At 36.2% G+C, this 19,311-nt stretch overlaps 1 protein-coding gene across 1 annotated transcript in view; it reads right to left on the reverse strand.

The window, feature by feature from the left end:
• Nucleotides 1-19,311, reverse strand: part of WDR49 (WD repeat domain 49) — a 155,407-nt gene that overhangs the window by 45,732 nt on the left and 90,364 nt on the right. The window contains exons 10-14 of the mRNA XM_004675382.1: nt 12,557-12,687; nt 7,183-7,281; nt 5,124-5,276; nt 2,453-2,640; nt 1,531-1,728 (exon numbers count right to left, since the gene is read on the reverse strand). Of these exons, the coding sequence (XP_004675439.1) occupies nt 1,531-1,728; nt 2,453-2,640; nt 5,124-5,276; nt 7,183-7,281; nt 12,557-12,687 (769 nt within the window). The remainder of the gene's footprint in view (nt 1-1,530; nt 1,729-2,452; nt 2,641-5,123; nt 5,277-7,182; nt 7,282-12,556; nt 12,688-19,311) is intronic.

The raw sequence follows: 19,311 nt of genomic DNA on the forward strand, positions 1-19,311 counted from the left end.
TTGTGCATACAGAACTGGGGTACAGGCCAGAGGTACAGGGGCAGTGAGAGGGTTCACCAGAGACAGAGTGGGGAGCAGAACAAGCTGACTGTTAAGTACACTGTGGAGGGGAGCAGTGGGCATCACCTTCAGGGTGGGCAGGGAACAAACTCATGCTCAAGTGGCTTTAACTTTTAAGTGCTGCTTTAACCTGCTGTGCCACCAGGGAAAGCCCCTGTTGTGTTTTTTAATTGTTATTGTTATTATTATGTTTCCTTGATGCCTTGTATGGTTATAAGTGAAACCATCTAATATTTTTCTTTTTCCTCTGGCTTATTCCACGGAGCATAATTCTCTCTAGCTCCGTCCATGTTGCTACAAATGCATTAGTTTATCTTTTGTTGATTGCTGAGTATTACTCCATTGGATATATGTACCACATCTTCTTGATCCAGTCATCTATTTAGGGCATTTGGCTCATTCCAAGTCTTACCAATTATAAATAGTGCTACAATAAACATAGGGGTGGGTGCCAGTGTCCTTTTGAATTAATGTTTTTGTCCTTTGGGTAGAGTAGAGTTGCTAGTCATATAGCAGCTCCATTTGAAGTAGACTGAGGAAACTCCATATGGCTTTCCATAGTGGTTGGACCAGTTTGCATTCCTACCAGCAAAGCAGATTTCCTTTTCCCCACATTCTTATCAACATTTGTTGTTACTAGTTTTTATTTTTTTTTTTAATATGTGACATTCTCATTGGTGTAAGGTGATATCTCATTGTGGTCTTAATTTGCATTTCCCTGATTATAAGGGATACTGAACAATTTTTGTATGCCTGTTGGCCATTTGCATTTCTTCTTTGCAGAAGTATCTTTTAAGTTCTTCCACTCATTTTTTGACTGGAAGGGGCTAGCAGGCACCAGGAATGTGTGCAGCCCCTGTGCCATTGTTGCAAGACGGGATATGCAAAGCAGAGAACTCATTATCCCCCGGTGGAACTGAAAAAAATTTAGGAGTGCAGGCAGAGGGGACCAGAAAAGTGCTTGCAGAATGAAACCCTATGCCCACCTGAGATATGAAACCAAGTACAGTCAGCTGGAGCTGACAATAGTACCGGGAATGAATGCAGCCCCTGTGCCATTGTTGCAAGATGGGTAGTTGCAAGACAGGGACCTCATGATACTTCTGTGGAACTGAAAGAGGGAGGGCTCTGAGAATGAAGCCTGAAACCCCACGCATCCCCATCTAGCACTGAACAAATACAGAAGTTAGGGTTCTTTAGGGACTCTGCCCATCAACATATCCACAGCACCATTCCCCTTGTGGGGTCCTGGCACAGAGTCACTACGTTTTCAGTGTCCTCCTCTTGGTGGGACTGTCATGTTAACGGTAAATAGGGCAAGAGATGCCTGGAGCTATAGCTTCAGAATTGGGAGTCAGTTCTTTCATGACTAATGAGCATCCATAGCTAATGAGATTCAAATCGAAATCAGTGCAAGTTCACACTAAATGGCAAATACATACTAGAATAATGAAGAAGAAACATTTCTACCTGACCAAAGATGCAGACAGGAGCCCCGTAGACATCAGTCACACAAACGCTGCAGTCTGAGGAGGAGGAGAGGACGAGCACACGGCCACCAGCCTCACACATCTCCAGGGAACTTATCTGCTCTTCATGAGGTTGCAGTGATCTTGTCAGTGTTGGGGCCTGTGTGATTTTGTTCTGGCAGGGATTAAGACAATATTCCTGAATAAAAAGAAACAGCAGAATACTAAGAAGTCCAAATATTAAATTATTGCAATGCCATCATGGTTTTTAAGTCTGGTATAGAAATGTAAAAAGGTACATTTAAGGACAATATGTTATTATCAAATTTCAAAAGGTGTCTCATGATATTAACAATAAAACATGTTTCTAAATACTTTGAGTAATTTAACAAGTATAAAGAAAGGAAGGGGGGGGAAAGGGTGCACAGAAAAGAATGGACACAGTCAATTATTTAATAGAGATGAGCATTAATCACATATATTAAACAACTTTGGAATATTACTAGAAAATGAAGCAGGAGATCAGTAACATATAAATCTCAAACAAACTCAGGATGACAATATCACTAGAAGCAAGGCTAGCATTCAATTTAAGGTGTGCTTATAGTTTCATTTCAAATTTCAAGTATATCCAATTATTTATGCTCAAATAACACTGTAGTACTTAACTGACAATATTACATTTCTAAATTGTGTGACTGGCTTGACTATATGGTGACAGAAGATTTTTGATATTGAGAAAAATCTGCCCCATAAGTTATTTTAAAGAAGTTTCTGCTCATAAAGGGCAGTGCTTCTTTTAAAATACGATGACTGGACATTTCTTCCTGTATTTAAGAAATAGAAAAGATTGGGTTCATAATTATCTTCAACTGAACAACAGTCACAATTTTAAAAAAAATGTAGAAAATATTTAAATTCACTTCTATATTCCAGATTTTCAACTGTCCATCAGCATCTCCTGTAGCAAGGTATCGGTTCAAATTATCTGTCGCCATAATAATAGCTCCAACGCCACTATGAGCCAAAAATTCAGCCAGAAGTTGCCTCTTAAATGTATTCCAAAATCGGACGAACCCAGATCCTCCACATGAAACCAGGTTAGCTCCTCCTAACAGGGAAGAGAACACCCAGTTAGGGAACGCAAGTGCATCAGGAGAGTCTTCCCCGTGAAAACACACCTGCCGGGTAGATAAGGAGCGCTCTGATCCTCTCAAACCTGAGTGAACTTCTCTAGTTTTTGTCAACTATTAAATGAGATAGAATCAGATTTACTATCAAATTTAGTTCTCTTTTCGTCATTATTTTGATGTTACTGGATTCCTTAATTGAATTATTCCAAATAAACTTATAAAATATTAATTTCAGCATTACATTACATTATTCCATTCTGTAACATTACAATATTCCATTCTGTTTATATAAATGTATCTTTCTTTAAAATCCTTTGTATACATATACCGAAGAAGGAAATCTTGGGCCTTCCTTAGTGGCACAATGAGTTAAAGCACAGCACCATGAAGCTAGCTGATGCATCTTCAGCCACAGTTTCATCCCTGGTCAGGATGCTAACCCACCTGGCATGGCAGACCTCTTCTGACCTGCCGGCTGCTCCCTTCAGCAGTGTATTTTGTTGATCTACCTGTTCTGCTCCCCATTTTCTCTCAGGTGAATCCTCTTACAGCCCCTGCACCTCAGGCATGTACCCTAGTTCTGTATGCACCCTAGTTCTGTATGCATAAATAAAATAATTGCTTTTAAAAAAAGAAGTAAAACTCTTCATGCAGAGTCCTGGACACATATATGTAGCTATAGGAACATAGTTATTGATTTATCCATATAACAGCATGCTTAGAATTTTATTTATAAATGTATTATAAATTTTTCATCAAGTATTCTTGTAAGCTCTTATGAAACAGTTTTTGGTTCCTAGCCCTAGAACTAACCCTTTAATTTTCCATTTTTATATGCTTTGTAGAAGCACTTTACCTAAATCATTCTTCTTTGGCAAATTTCCTATTATTATTTGATAAATCTGTAGATGATTTTCAATTTGCTCCACAAATGTGCTGCCGATTAGCAATCATATCTGCTTAAAGTAGAAATAATGGCATATAGCCATTTCAATGGAAACAGTTTGGGAATACTGATAATATTAAGAAGAATTAGTGTTGAAATGAGAGCAATGTCAAGATAATAGTTCAATTATGAGTTCTAGAAAATGAAAAGTTTTAAAGTCCAAGTTTCAAGTTTATGCTAACTATCCCATGTTTAAAAAACTACACAGTATAACACTTGATTCTTAACGTTGAGAGTTTTATATAAAAGTAATAGATTTTCCAACTGCAAATAAAATACAGGAAAGTGAATTTAGAAAATATGGTTCTGCTGGGTTTCTTTCTTAAACATGTAATACCTGATATTGAGGCTTCTAAAGTTAAACAAAACTACTTCTAAAATATATTAATTAAATAAAATCTCAGTGTGCATTATCCCCAAAAGCAGATTTTTTTTTTTAAGATTTATTTATTTTTGTATACAGAAATGTGATACAAGCCAGAGGGGCAGGGACAATGAGAGGATTCTTAGAAACAGAGTGGGGAGCAGAACAGGCAGATTGATGAAGTATACTGCTAAGGGGAGCAGCAGGCACGTCAGGAGAGGTCTGCCACGCAGCCATGTGGGTCAGCCTCCTGCCGGGAGATTGAACTGGTACTGCAGTGGTTTGGGAGAGCTTCATAATGCGGTACTTTAACCCGTTGCGCCACCAGGGAGAGCCCCAAAGGCAGGTTTTTATTTGTGACAATGCAGACTAAATCAATATTGTGCCAACATAGGTATTGAAAACAGAGGGGAATTTAAGCACATGGCTATATCTCTATATAATAATAAATAACTACATTAAATCACATGCTCGTGCCAATGTTCACAGTCTTCCCAGCAGAAACTTTAACCAGACATTAATTTATTCTGCAGAGTATATACAGGTGCTATGAATAAATGAATGAAAGACTGTGCATGAATGACACAGGCAGCGCCCTCATCCTATGGTCAACAGTTATTTTGAATTTTGGGTTCACCCCCAATCTCACCCTTTTCTCCTATCACAAGCACTACAGTCAGCCACAGACTTATGCCACCTGTAGATATAGCTGGAGCATTTTCTTGCGATGTCCTCTACCTCATCAGACCTTTTAAAAAGTATGTGGCTAGAATAGCAATTGCAGTTGTTGCCATTGTCAAATAGTTGAGCTGAGTTCTTCTCACCCTGATGTTAATAGAGACAGCAGTAGAATGCTGACAGGGCCTCCGATGGCTCTTCTTCTGGGACCTGTCCTCTGGAATCCTAACCTGGTCCACTCTGCTCCCTGGCTTCACATGACCCAGTGCTGACAGCCTGGGTCAGAGATGAACTTTCTAAGACCTACACAGGAGTAAGTTGAGCTTCCTTTATTGATCCTTTTCCCAATAATTTATAATATTTCAAAGAAGTCTACAGTCCAATAGAAATACATATATCTGTGTGTGTATATATAGAGAAGTGTATATATCTATATATATATATTATTTTATTTTATTTTATTTTATTTTTACCTGTTACTTCAGTGTTTTTTCTTGCTTTAAGGAAGCAAAGCCCCATAACAGCATGATTGCACTCAGTGCTAGACTCAGGAGAACAGGCACCCAGGTCTGCAGTAGAAGAGGTAGAGCAGCTTCTCTCAGCACTGAGGTTTTGAGGTTCTGAATCTGTGATAAAGACAAAGCCAGGTGTCTTCATGAATAAAGAAATATGCTTTTCAAAGGGTTGTCTCTTAAAAACAACACACCACATTCCAGATGACTCCATTAAGTCTCACAAGAGGCTTTTAGCCAGCATCCATTGAGCATTCTGCTATTCACTTATTCAACCTCAACTTGTAAGATTATTTGATTCTAATCTTGCCTTGCATGTTCCAGGCACACTTACTGTTTTCTCTTGATGTAAACTAATAAGGACCTAATTTTGTTGTCATTGTTAACATCCTAAAGACTCTGTTATGTTCTAGAGAGGTGTGCTTCTCATATGGTATTTTAATATTATTAGTAATATTAATATCAAAATAATTTGAGTATGATATATAACACTCTTTTATTATATCTAAATGATCAAATTTTAGCAATATTATTTGTGAGTTTCCCAGGAGAGGAATGCTTAATAGTATGTTAATAATCTAATGATAGCACTTCTTAATCAACTGATAAAAACTGGGGATGTTTATCTTGCAATTTATGAATAGTCTATACATAGTAATGAGAAATCTATGCAGGGGAGAATGGACGAAAAACATCTATAGGGCCTCCCTGGTGGCACAAAGGGCTAAGTCTCAGCACAATAAAGCTAACAGGAGCCACTGCAGCTCCAGTTCAATCCCAAGGCAGGGAGGTGACCCACAAGGCACAGCAGACCTCTCCTGTCTTACCTGTTGCTCCCTTCACCATGTGCTTCAGTCAATCTGCCTGTTCTGTTCCCCACTCTGTCACTGGTGAATCTTCTCAACCCTGCATATCTGGCCTATACCAGTTCTTGCATAAATGAATGAATGAATGAATGAATCTTTACAATAAAAAATATTTGTCCTTTTTGTCTGTGGCAAAGACTTTCACATATTTTTAGAAATTTGATTATTATCTGATTTTATTTCTTAGTATATTTAATCATTGTCATAATTAGGTTTACTGTAAGATCAAGTGGCACTCTCCTGAGGACCAATGTATAGTGAAGCAGAGTTTCAGGGATCAGATGAACCCTGATAATTAGCTCTTGGTACCTAAAGCAGATCAGAGCTTTGTGCCTGAGCCAAGCAAGCCCCAAATCTCTTAAATTTATTTTCTTACCTTTAACAAATGACACAATGACACTCTCAGCTTCTCTCTCTCTCTCTCTCTCTCTCTCTCTCTCATGCACACACACACACCCAAACAACTATCTGTATGTACATACAGATAGTTGAGAGAACAGAACTTCACTAGGCCATGAAGAATGACATATTCTTTAAACAAACAAACTAGTCTAAGGAAAAACCTTTAGTATCTAAGGAAACTAAAACAAAATGTGAAAGGAAATTTTCAAGACATTTTGCTTAAGTATAAAATATTCATGTGCTCTGCCAAACTCTCATAAAACACAACATACTTCCATCTAATAATACTCCTTACAGGTAACTAAAGCAAGAAATAATTTAGAGATTTCCAGGTGGCATCATATTTAATATAAGCACTAGACTGAACCTAAACAATAAGCAAATACCTCTTCCCATATTTCTACCAAGGAGTACCCACTGTTCATTCAAAGGCAGTTTGGCAAGGTTTACTAACAAAAGCTAAGGTAGATAAAATGAGATAACTGCTTCCTGCCATCAGTAATTCAGAAATGGGGAATTTTTAAATACTTCTTCTGAGGAGAAGAAACTACGTGCCACGGAAAATTTGTTAAACCAAGTAAATCTCAGGGTTCTTTTTAGTCACTTTTGTAAGACAATGAAATCAGTAATCCCTTGCAGTATAGCCAATTTTATATAATTTAGGAAGAAGCTGTATCTGGTACATACATAAACAACTAGGACTATTGTAGTTTGAATCAGTCACATCATCATAGCATTAAACCTGAACTCACTCAATCTTGATTTTATCAGCACTTGGTAATCAGGGTGAAGTACATAGTAAGCATTTTCTGTGCTGTTGTTCCATAGAACAATTTCTCCATCATAACTCCCTATATGAAACAGAAAGGAGGACATAAGTTTTCAGAAAGTTAAAAAATATGAGAAATAGCATTGAGGAGCCATTATTATAATTGCATACACAGATAGCTAATTTTTTCCTTAGCATTTAATAGATTATGCTATATATTTTTAGATATATGAAAAACTAGTATCTTTATCAGACTTTCAAATCACAATCCTCATGACATAACTGTGCATTGAGTGTGATAGAAATATGATTACATCTTGTTTCAAATTATAGTAATGAATCATTCTGAATAAGGGCATTATAGTTAAAATTTTGAGTTCAAGTCCTGGTTCTACCACCAACTATTTGTGTAGCCTTTAGTAAAATATTTAACTCTATTAATGTCACAATCCCATCATGTGTAACTGGCTTAACGATTGTGTTTATCACATAGGATTTTTTGAAACAATAAAAAATACTTAAAAGACAAGTTTTCTAGGTTTGCTTTCTGTTTCCTCTACCATTGTATGTATGTACATGTATGTTCTCTTTATTACCTCCTTCATAACTTCTTTTCAGTGAATACTAAGTTCTCTATCCCTCAGATTTTCCTGCAGAAAATTCTTCTGTACTGATCTTTACAAAGAACTTAAGGGTCCAAATAATAAGTCTGAATTTGATGAAGCCTGTCACTAGAAGAGCAATATGTACCCATGAGCTCAGTGAGAACAGTTCCTTTATGAGCAGATTGTCAGTGACAAGAGCAGATCGAAAGAGAAGAGCTGAGTTCCAGTGGGATATACAGATGATGTCTTTCTTGAGAACTGGAAAGATAAGTACTAATATAAACTAAACTCTGCACTGGCCAAAGAATGTGGTCTTCAGTGTCCCATGGGAGAATTCATCTTCTCATTTGATTTCAAAATGATTGACCTGAAAATTTCTGAACCAAACATTTTTACATAGAACTAATGGAATTAGAATGAGTGGAAAATATATTGACTCACAAGTACATGACTTTTATGACACGTTCCAACAACTACACAGATTACAATTTACTTGACTCCATCCTGATATAGTGTGTGGCATTACTTTGTATGGGTGGACTACCAGCTATAAAAACTCAATTGCAGGGACTCCCTGATGGCCTAGGGGTTCAGTCTCAGAACTATCACCACTACAGCTTGAAGTCCACGCCCAGCCTGCAGATAGCTAGCCCACACACGTTGTAGCAAACCTCTCCTATCTTTCCTGCTATTTGCATCAGTGTGTTTCATAAAATCCAACTATTCTGCTCTTTATTCTGTCTCTGGTGAATCATTTTACCCCCCCACCCCCACATCTCTGCCTTACACTCCAATTTTTCTGCACACGAAATTCAACTGCAGAAGGTAATCAGGTAAGATCTGAAAATAATGGAACATTTAGTTATCAGTAAACTGAACCTCTGGATGGTGCAAGAATTTAAGTCTCAGCACAGTGAGGCTATCTGCAACCACTGCAGCACCAGTTTGACACCCAGCCAGAGAGGTGACCTCTCCTGTCTTTCTCACTGCTCCCCTCAACAGTGTGTTTCTGTCAATCCACCTGTACTGTTTCCCACTCTGTCTCTGATGAGTCCTCTCAGCCCCCACACATCTGGCCCTAGTCCTGGGTGCATAAATAAAATAAATCTTGAAAACAATTAGTAAACTTCATTTTGTAACACTTAAAGATAACCTGCTCTGTACCTATAAGCTTTTATACCTCTTGTTTGATAACATTTGTGAGTCTACTAAAAAAAAAAAATAGGGTTTCAAACTATGAACTAAATTATTTCGTTTTTTAATTTCTTTTAATATTTATTTATTTATGCATACAGAACTGGGGTACAGGCCAGAGATGAAGGGCCAGTGAGAGGATTCACCAGAAACAGAGTGGGGAGCAGAACAGGCAGATCAATGGGGTACACTGCTGAGGGGAGCAGCAGACGGGCTTAGGAGAGGTCTGCTACGCCATGTGGATCACCTCTGGGGGATCGAACTAGCACTGAAGTGGCCATGGCTTGTCTTAACCTTCCATGGCTTGTCTTACCTTCTCAGTGCAGTGCTCCAACCCGGTGTGCCACTAGGGAGGGCCTTCATTATTTTATTCGTCTTTATAAATTGTTTCATTTGCCTAGACTATAAATGATACAACAAATTTGATTCTCTTTAATATATCACATCAAACCATGCTCACTAACCCATTTACCAGCTCAGACTTGGGTTGTTCTGGGACCAGATGGAGTCAGAGGAGGTCCCTGCTTTGCTCCTGAGAGCACCAAGTAGCTAATCAGAGGGATGTTACAACAAGGGAATCCTGTGAGTTGAGGCAAGGTTGGAATGTCTGTGGGCATCAAAGACTAGCAGAGACTATACCCAAAAGGATTTCATGGAAATAGATGCTTCATTGAACAGGAGTGAGTTGAGAGGAGAGTCCAGAGGTTTCAATTCAGGGAAGGAGAAGGGAAGTTAGGAAATGTGTACAGATAAGTTAATTAGAATCAGGGGGGAAATTAGTCCAAACGACCTGAGGCCAATTATCAAATCAAACAATCAGTTAGAACCAGGAGTATGCCCTAAAACCCAGGTGTCTTAAACCCATTTATTAAAGTGAATGAGAAACAATCAGTTGGAGGCAGGGTGCCCCCAGCCCAGTCAAAATGAAATGTTCAGAACACTAACACAATAACATAAGGCTAAAGCAAGAGACCAAAGCTCATTTTCGGACAGCCAGCCAGGTAAACTGGGATACTCACTGAGCCTTAGTTTTCTAGGAGGCCCCACAGGTCCCAATCAGTCAGCAACTCGAAGATACCCAACACGTGACTCCCCCACTCCTTGCCCCCTCAGCGGCTACCCATTTGGCACCCTTCCCTTCTCAGAAAGCTCTCTCTTGCCATCTGCCAATTTACTTTTTGTTTCTCTCCTTAACTCTAGTCTCAACAATGAATTCTTTCCTCACTGAGACGAGAACTGAGAGCAACGTGGGTACTGAAACCCCAGGCCCAATTCAACAAGTGGGTGCTGCCACATGGCTACAGGCCCCGGCAGAGGGAGAGATAAATGTTATGGAAGAAGATATTATTCACTGAGGGGTAATATATTCAAAGGAATTGGATTATTCCCACATAGACACAATAGAGGAGCCTCCCTAGTAGTGCAGTGGGTTAAGTCTCAGTACTGAGGCTATTTGCAGCACAAGTTCAATCCCCGTCTAGGGAGCTGACCCACATGGTATGGCAGACCTCTCATATCTTGCCTGCTGCTCCCCTCAGCAGTCAATATGCCAGTTTTGCTCCCCAATATGTCTCTGATGTATATCTTTCCCACACCCCAGTTTTGGATGCATAAATAAATAAATCTTTTTTTTTTTTAAATGAACAAGGACAAAATACTGAACCTGCCTCTACCCTCAGACTTGTATTGGTCATTTGAAGTGTACTGACAGCACAAAATTACAATGTCTTGCATATGGAATAAAACAAAAAAAAATTTAAAAAAGGGATATTAGATGTTATTAGATGTGTCAAAAATATGAGTCAGCCCTCCTCCTCAGCAGCACATTCTCATCAGAGGCTGGGTCCTTCCAGACCTCCAAGGTCCTACAGCACCTTGTGACTCAACAACAACACAAAAGGTTCTGCTATCTATGGAAGACAGCAAAAGTAACTGTAAGTTACTGCTACAGATATTTCAAAAATATGGAATCTTAACCAGCAAAATGAACAGACAACAAAATATAGTATGCATTTTGCCACTTGTTAAAACATAGATGAAATGGGACAGGATAATGTTAAATAAAACAAGTCACCAGGAAAATGATTAACACAGGATGATTTCAATCATATGTGAATATAAGGGAACAAACTGTGGAACTGAGCCTACCAGAGGAAGATGGTATTTGTAGGGAACACAGGGAGAGAGTCCTCAACAGACTAAGATGGAGGGTTAGAGGTGCCTTGGTGGTGGGTGTGGTGTGATAACATATATGAGTAAGTGTGAACCTGTATCTCTTATACAATGTTTAAAACATTGTTACCACACACACACAAATACCTTAAAATGTCCTTAAAATGGGTAAGCTACAATCAATCATTCATTGCTCTCCGGACCCTATGATACATAATAATCAGTTTGTAGATTGTAATCAATCTCCTTGGGTAATGCTTTTGATGCTTTTGATTTTAAATTCCCAAAATTTGACACAAAATTCAGAAATTGGGGGTCTCTTTGGTGGCACAAGGGGTTGAGCCACAGATGTATGAAGCTATCTGCAGCCAATGCAGCATGAGTTTGATCCCCAGTCAGGGAGGTGACCCACACGGTGCAGCAGACCTCTCCTGACTTGCCCACTGTTCCCCTCAGCTGTGTACTTCAGTAGACCTGTCTGTTCTGCTTCCCACTCTGAACAAGGTGAATCTTCTCAACCCCTGCATTTCTGGTTTGTACCCCAGTTCTTGTATGCATACATAAATCAATCTTTAAAAAAAATTCAGAAATCTAAAATGTGATTAAAAAATAAGCACGATTTTTTTAACTAAAAGAAAAACTTGTATTTGTAGACATAGTGAAGCCATTCTTCAACTTACATTACTTGCACTGAATTATGTCAGAGGGGGAGTATGATCCTATTGTGAATCATCTGAGTCCCACAGAAGCATGTTTTGTAAGCAGTATCTATTATGCTATTTCTAGGAAAAGCACAATAAATATGAAAGCTAACATTTGCTAGTGAGCTTACTTTCATACATTCCTCACTTGCTGATTTACCACTGCCTTAGTCCATTGGGTCTCCTCTCCCTTCACTCCATCCCCACCACTCGTTTGTAGATTCAATACTACAGTCAGATTTCTAGGGTTTGTTTGAATTAATTTTAATCATTCCATTGTTATTGTTTTTACCTACTATTATTTTTTTCTCTATTACTTTTTCTTCTCTACTTACTTGCAATATGCCAGCACTGTACTAAGCTCTTTCACAGATGTTATTCAATGTTCAGATAAACTAGTGTATTTTACATTATTAGCAAGTAAAAACTGTGATTTAGTTTAAATTACTGGCTCAATGTCAAGCTATGGTAAGTAGTGGAAACAGGATTTGAAGTCAGTTATCCAGATTCTAGAGTTAATGGCCATAAACACTATTGCATAACCACTAAAAGTAAGAGTATGTTTAAGTATAAAGATTTTGTTTAAGAAATGTATGCATTCTTCAGCTTAAAAAGTTTCTTTTTTTTTTAATGTGTGAGTCAAAAAAATAAATAAATAAAACTTTCACTGCTGATTTCAGTTAACCTGTAGCAAGAGTTTGTGGCGGTAAAAATGCTGCACACAAGATGTCATCACGGTGCTGTACGCCTCCTTTCCATTCTTCAGGCTCGATGAAACATTGATTGAAGTTCTGAGGTCGAAATACAGTAATAGCTCTAGTAAAAGAATACAGAACTTAATGGCAGACCCAAAAGTGACAGAGATATTGAATAGCCATCTTCCACTTGGTTGGTGTGATTTGAGACATCTAAAAATCTATACTCCCCTAAATTCTACACCCCATTTCCATCCATATCTTAAACTTCCCTCACTGAACTTCATTTTGTATCCTCATTGAATCTCTCATAATTAATGGATATTTAGTACCAGAAGGTTAATTATCCTTCCACAATCGTTAATAACTAAACATGCATGAATTTATCATACTAATTATCTGTCACCAAGACTCTATGCAAATTTTCCCTATTTGGATACCATGTACTTACTAAGAATTTTATGGCAATAACAAGAGGAGGGTGGGTCTACAAACCAGTAATATTTGGTAGCATAAACAAAATTAATAAGACATTCCTTATCAAAAGCTCCAGGACTTTCAACATGTAAACTCCAAGGAATGCCTGAAGTCCAAGCATAAAAATCACAGAAGCCTGAATGGAAGAGTCAAATAGAGTTGTCATTATCTCTGCACTCCACTCTTATCTTTCAAAATAAAATATGTGTGCTAATCAAATATTGAGTTGGACTATTAGAAGTCAGGGTAATTTTGATACAACTGCCTGTTTACTCAAAGGGAAAATATTTTCATATTCAATTAAAGACACATGAATGAATATAACAGAATGTAAAAATCAATAAAATTACAAAGATACAATACTAAGTTTCAAATAAATTCTTAATTTTCAGGGCCTGATTTGAACTGTTAGGAATTGTCAGAATCTACATTTCCAAAGTACACACTATTCTTTTTTTATAAAAAAGAAAGACTTTATTGCATCATTTGCTACATGAATGGATCTTGATAGCAATTATGCTAAGTAAAATGTCAGCTAAAGGTACACACTGTGTGACTTCACTAATATGTGAGATCTGAGAAAAGAAAACAACACACAAAACTCATAGACATAGAGTATTGATTGGTGGTTGCCAAATGTGGGGGTAGGGAGTGGGTAAAGGTCATCAAAAGGTACAAACCTCCAAAAGAAAGATATTATAGGGAATAATGTACAGCACAGTGACTATAGTTAATGACGCTGCACTGTATGTTTGATAAATGCTAAAAGAGTAGATCGTAGAACTTCTCATCACCAGAAAACAAACGTTGGAATTATGTGGCTAATGGATGTTAACAAGACCTACTGTGATTATTTTGTAATAAATGTAAATATCAAATCATCATTCTGACGCCTACAAATTCATATAATGCTATGTGTCGATTATATCTTCTTTCCTCTTTACTTATTTTATATATCTATTTATATTATTGTTCATTTTACAATAGATACCACATGGAAAGGGGACAGAGAGGGATCCAAAGGAGGGAAGGAGGGGGCTATCGTGATGATGGGAAGAGGGAAGTAAATATTGTTGTAAAATGAACAATAATGTAAACAGATATATAAAATAAATAAAAAAGGAGAAAAAGTACATACTTATATTTAAATTAAACATTTTTTTTTTTTTTACTCTCTAAGCAAACATCCTTCATGCTTCTAGCTGCTTTATTTTCACTCATGATGTGCTTATTCCTCCTCTATGGATTTCGCTTCATACAAAGACCTACTTCTACACACCAATTCTCTAAGGCCCACCTTGTTCTTCCTTAGCAATAATTAGAAGAAATATTTCCCACTATGATCTTTTTACAATTAACATTTACACATTTTTTACAATTAACATTTAATGAATATTATAGAGCAACTGCCACATTGTAAGTTCTACATTAAGAATTATAAATTATAAATTATAAATTAGGGATTTCATCTTATTCTGCAACCCCACAGTATTAATAGTGACCTAAACACCTTGAGTGTTCAAGCAAATGAAGTAAATGAATAAAAATTTCATCAACTGCTACTTTTACAGGTAAATTTTCCTTGGTCACCTTATCTGAACAATTTCCCTTGAGCTGGTCTCTCATCCTTTATTACATTTATCATGTGAAATTGTGATGTTTATTTTCTGTGTCTCCTACCATAAATAAGCTTTAAGCGAGTAGAATCTTTTCCTTTTCTATACAAGTACTACTTAGCATAGTGCCCACCAGAGTCATTTAATAGATATTTGTTGAATCAGTATATTATTCTATTTTAAAAAACAAGTTTAATATTAATGTTTTAATAATACTAATGAAGCTTAGCAATATAAAATAAGACAGTTCTGAAATTGCTATGAATATATAATAGTTTTATATGTATGTTTTTAGTTTCCTCTTTATAAGTAATTTTGGTTGCAGACATAATATTTAGGAATGGAGACTGTGGAGAAGGAGTGAGAAAAATGTTGATCTTATATCTCTTCTATAATCTCTCAAACAAAACCTAATGTCAATTTTTTTTTTTTTGGCTAAGGTAACCATATTAATTCAATATATTTAAGGAGTACAACCCAACAACACACAATGTTCTTCATAAGCTGGAGTAAAAATTAACCTTTCTGATACTTGACCTTGTGTGTCATGTTGAGAAATCAATTATCTGCCACCCTTACCTTTAAAACCTTAGCTGAAACTTTCATTTGAAATGACAGTTATTCTTAAAGTACTTTCAGAATCTACACTGTATTTCCTACTTTTTTGTTTCAAAAGTAAGTGTATTTTTTTTTAAGTTTGTACTTTTGCCAAGAGTAAAATTAAAGGCAGAATTAGCCAATTTTAAGGCCACTTTAGGAGTCTGAGATACTTATTCTTTGTGACATTGAAGGAGTTTACTGGTTCAATTCCTCACATTTAAAATCCTGAGAGTACTAGTATACAGTCACTGTGTCATCTTATGAAAGTGATCATAATTCTAATTCAGAATTAAAGTTAAGGACCAATTCAGTGAGAACAAAATGAGTTTACAGCACAAGGATAAATAAATAAATAAATATTCTATGTTAGAATGAATGAGTAAGGTCAATAACATTTACTAAAACTTACCCTCTAGGGGTTGTCACAGAGAGAACACAAGTATACAGTCAACTATTTGTTTCCTTGGAGGCTAATTATATTTGTGATTTTATTTCAGTTATCATAAGAGCCTCTCCTTTGTTCAAATGCTTTTGTGACTTAAAAGAGATAATTCAAAGGCAGAGAATGAGTTCAATATAAGTCAATTTATTTTCATTATGTTTCCTCGAATTTGCAAAGTCAAATTTTAGACACTAGAGCCATAACAAAACTAGATTTGTGGATTTTGAACAGAATGGAAACTCTCCTGATATCTAAACAGGTTATTTAAAATCAATCAAAACTTTTGAATTTTCATTCTCACCCTCATTCTCATAGTAGAGATAAGTTAATTTGTACAAAACAATAATTATTTGTAAGACAATTATTAATTTAATATCTTGCAAAAAAGAAAACAAGCAATGCAATCAAAAATGGTCAGAAAAATTAATTAGGCACTTTCCTAAAGAATGCATGCAAATTGTTATCAAGTGTATAAAAATGTTCATTATCACTTATGATCGGGAAATGCAAATAAAATTAAAAATAAGATATCATCACAGACTTGTAATAATGGTCCACATCAAAATCAAACACAAAATCAAGAGAAAACAGAATAAATAAGTGGTGATGGGGGTGTCGTAAAAAAAAAAAAAAAAACTTTAGCATAAAGTGGTAGGAGGGTAGACTGATCCATCACCTATGGAAAGAAGTGTGGAGATTTTTCAAAAAATTGTAAAATTATGTCTACCATAGGACCCAGTCATTACTCCTAGGTAATATACATTACTCCTAGGTAATTTCCAAAAAGCACAAAAGCATTAATATGAAAGGAAACCCATAATATTTTGTTTATAGGAGAACTATTTACAATAGCTAAGGTATGGAAACCACCTAACTGCTTCAGAACAGCTGAGTGGATCAAAAAGAGGCAGTATATATACACAGTAGAATACTACTCAGCTATCAAAACATAAATAAATAAACTCATGCCATTTGCAGCAACATGGATAGTAATGGAAGGCATTATTCTAAGTAAAGTGAGCCAGAAGGAGAAAGAAAATATCAAATTATTTCATTTACAGCCCTCCCTGGTGGCGCAGCCGGTTAAAGCACTACACTGAGAAGCTAAAGCCACTTCCGCATGAGTTCCATCACCACCTGCCCCGGAGGTGACCACATGACGTGGCAGACCTCTCCTGACCCGCCCGCTGCTCCCCTCAGCAGTGTACTTTGTTGATCTGCCTGTTCTGTTCCCCGCTCTGTCTCTGGTGAATCCTCTCACCCTCCGCATCTCTGGCCTGTACCCCAGTTCTGTATGCACAAATAAATAAATCTTTAAAAAAAATTATTTCATTTACATGTGGAATCTAGAGAAGCCAAAGGACACACTGTAAGACTGACTCTTACAAGCAGACCATAGATGTGAAACTTTCAGAAAAGGAGCGGGGTGAAGGAGAGGAGAGGAAGAAGAAAAAAAAGGGGTTGGGAGCCACAATGGGAGAGGGTGGAAGATTATGCATCAGTGGTGAGAAAATTAGGGTGAACCCACCTGAGAGGAGTAATTCTATATTGTAAAAAGATAAACAAATGGTTTTTTTAAAAAGTATTCTTTAGTAACAAAACCGTACAAACCTTATCCAGTGCAATTAGGGTGTGTTACTTCTAATACCAAATAAAGTCAAATACATAGGGAAGAAAATAATTTACTACCTTCAATACATATATTTTACTTTGACCAAGTTCAAATCCCTGATTTCACTTCATGTAATTATACTTTTAGAAATTAAATTATATCAACAGGTAATTTACTAAGAAGCTATGTTTTATAACCCTGTGAAAGATGTTGCTATCAGTAATTTTTTTATAGATATTTGCAATTTTATGAGAGGTGCTCTTTTTAGTATTTGTCTAGGTCTGTATTTTACAGGTAAAGCCTTCATAAACAGAGATTTCTCCTTTACAGAAAATGTAAAAATAAACTGGAGAAAACTAAAGCCTTGGGTCTATTTTTATAAAGTTATGTTTTGACTTATACAACTTTAAAGCATGATAAAATCTTAAGCAATTATAAGTATTTATTTGATTTTAACATAGCTGTGTATATCACAATCCTAATTGATCATCTATTTAATTACACCAGAGTAAATATCGTATGTGCCTAAGTATTTTTTTATATTATAATAGTTTATTTTTACATCATTTTGTGCCTTTTTCCATCTCAGCTGCAATCCCCATAGGTGACTAAGTATTTTTTAATTGATTGCAATTCAATTCACTGTCTTTAATTTTTTTTGCTTAAAATGATGAAAAATATTTCTGTAGAATCCTGAAAAAATTATTGTCAAGATCTAGTTGACCATATTTCTAAATACAGAAATGAGAGCACTAATCCAGGGTTTGCTTAGGAACACTGCTCAGATCGTGCCTTCTAGCTGTTAGCTCCCCAATTAGATTGTGTAGCCTGGAGAGTGAGAATCACATTCAAGGCTTCTTCACATTCAGTTCACCACATTTCCTAACAAATGCTTTCCACCTACAAGCAAATATAAAATATTTGTTGTAAGGCAAGGAGCTAATGGTAAGCAAATTTTGAATGAATAATATATGTTTTTTTTTCTTCCTTCTTCAAGTGCACAAAAATGGTTCATTAGCTTGCTTGATTCAATTAACCAATTAAATGACTTTAAAAGAACACAGTTGTTCTCTCATGATTTAATGACTTCCCTTGTAACACAGGACGAGTATAAAAACATTCACTTTGGCACAGGATTGAATTCACCTTCCTATTAACTTTGTAATGATGGTCCAGATACCCTACCTCTTCAAGTGTCATTTTTCCCTTGTAAAAAGAATTGACATGCTATGGACTCTACACCTGAGGGGAGAAAAAAAGTACATATTTTTAAAAATGAACAATGATGTAAAATATATAATAAATTATTTAATTTAATAAAATAAAAAAGGGTGGACAATAATTTAATTTCTTGTTTATTATGAAAAGATAATAGAATTGATTCATAATTGTTATCATGAATAATTAGAATTTTTCACATTTTCAGCTTCCCTGTCTTTTCAATAAGTAGTAAGTTATTCAACCAATGCCATTGAACAACTAAAAAGCACATGCTTATAATAAACACACACATATATGTACATGTTTATTAAATAAGTAAAGTGCAAAAAGTTAGAGAGCACAAAGAGGGATTTTAGTTCAATCCTAGTAATTAAGAGAAATGTCCTGGTGGAGAAAAAATATGAATAGGAAATGAAATAGTTAGCAATAAGTGTTAGCTACATAAAAAGTATTTGGAATAGAATATCTGCATGAGGGGGGAGAATAAAGACATGGAGGTATGAGATAGTCAGATGTAGATGTTTATGGAAACAACCTGACAGCAGATTGTTATTTGAGACTGGAATGTACACAAGAATGGGTGACTTGAGACTAAACATAGATTCAGACAAGAAGGAAGTTAGATTTATTTGTAGACTCTCTGAAGGTGTTAAACAATTAAGTGGCATAGATGTAGAATCTATTAAAGAGCAACATTACCAGAAGACTGGACAAAGTAGAAGCTATGACATTAACCCAAGTAGAAACAGAACTCTGAATATACAGTTGCAGTAGAAT

The sequence above is a fragment of the Condylura cristata genome, unplaced genomic scaffold (genome assembly GCF_000260355.1).
Source record: "Condylura cristata isolate star-nosed mole 26May11 unplaced genomic scaffold, ConCri1.0 scaffold00003, whole genome shotgun sequence".
NCBI classification, from domain to species: domain Eukaryota; kingdom Metazoa; phylum Chordata; class Mammalia; order Eulipotyphla; family Talpidae; genus Condylura; species Condylura cristata.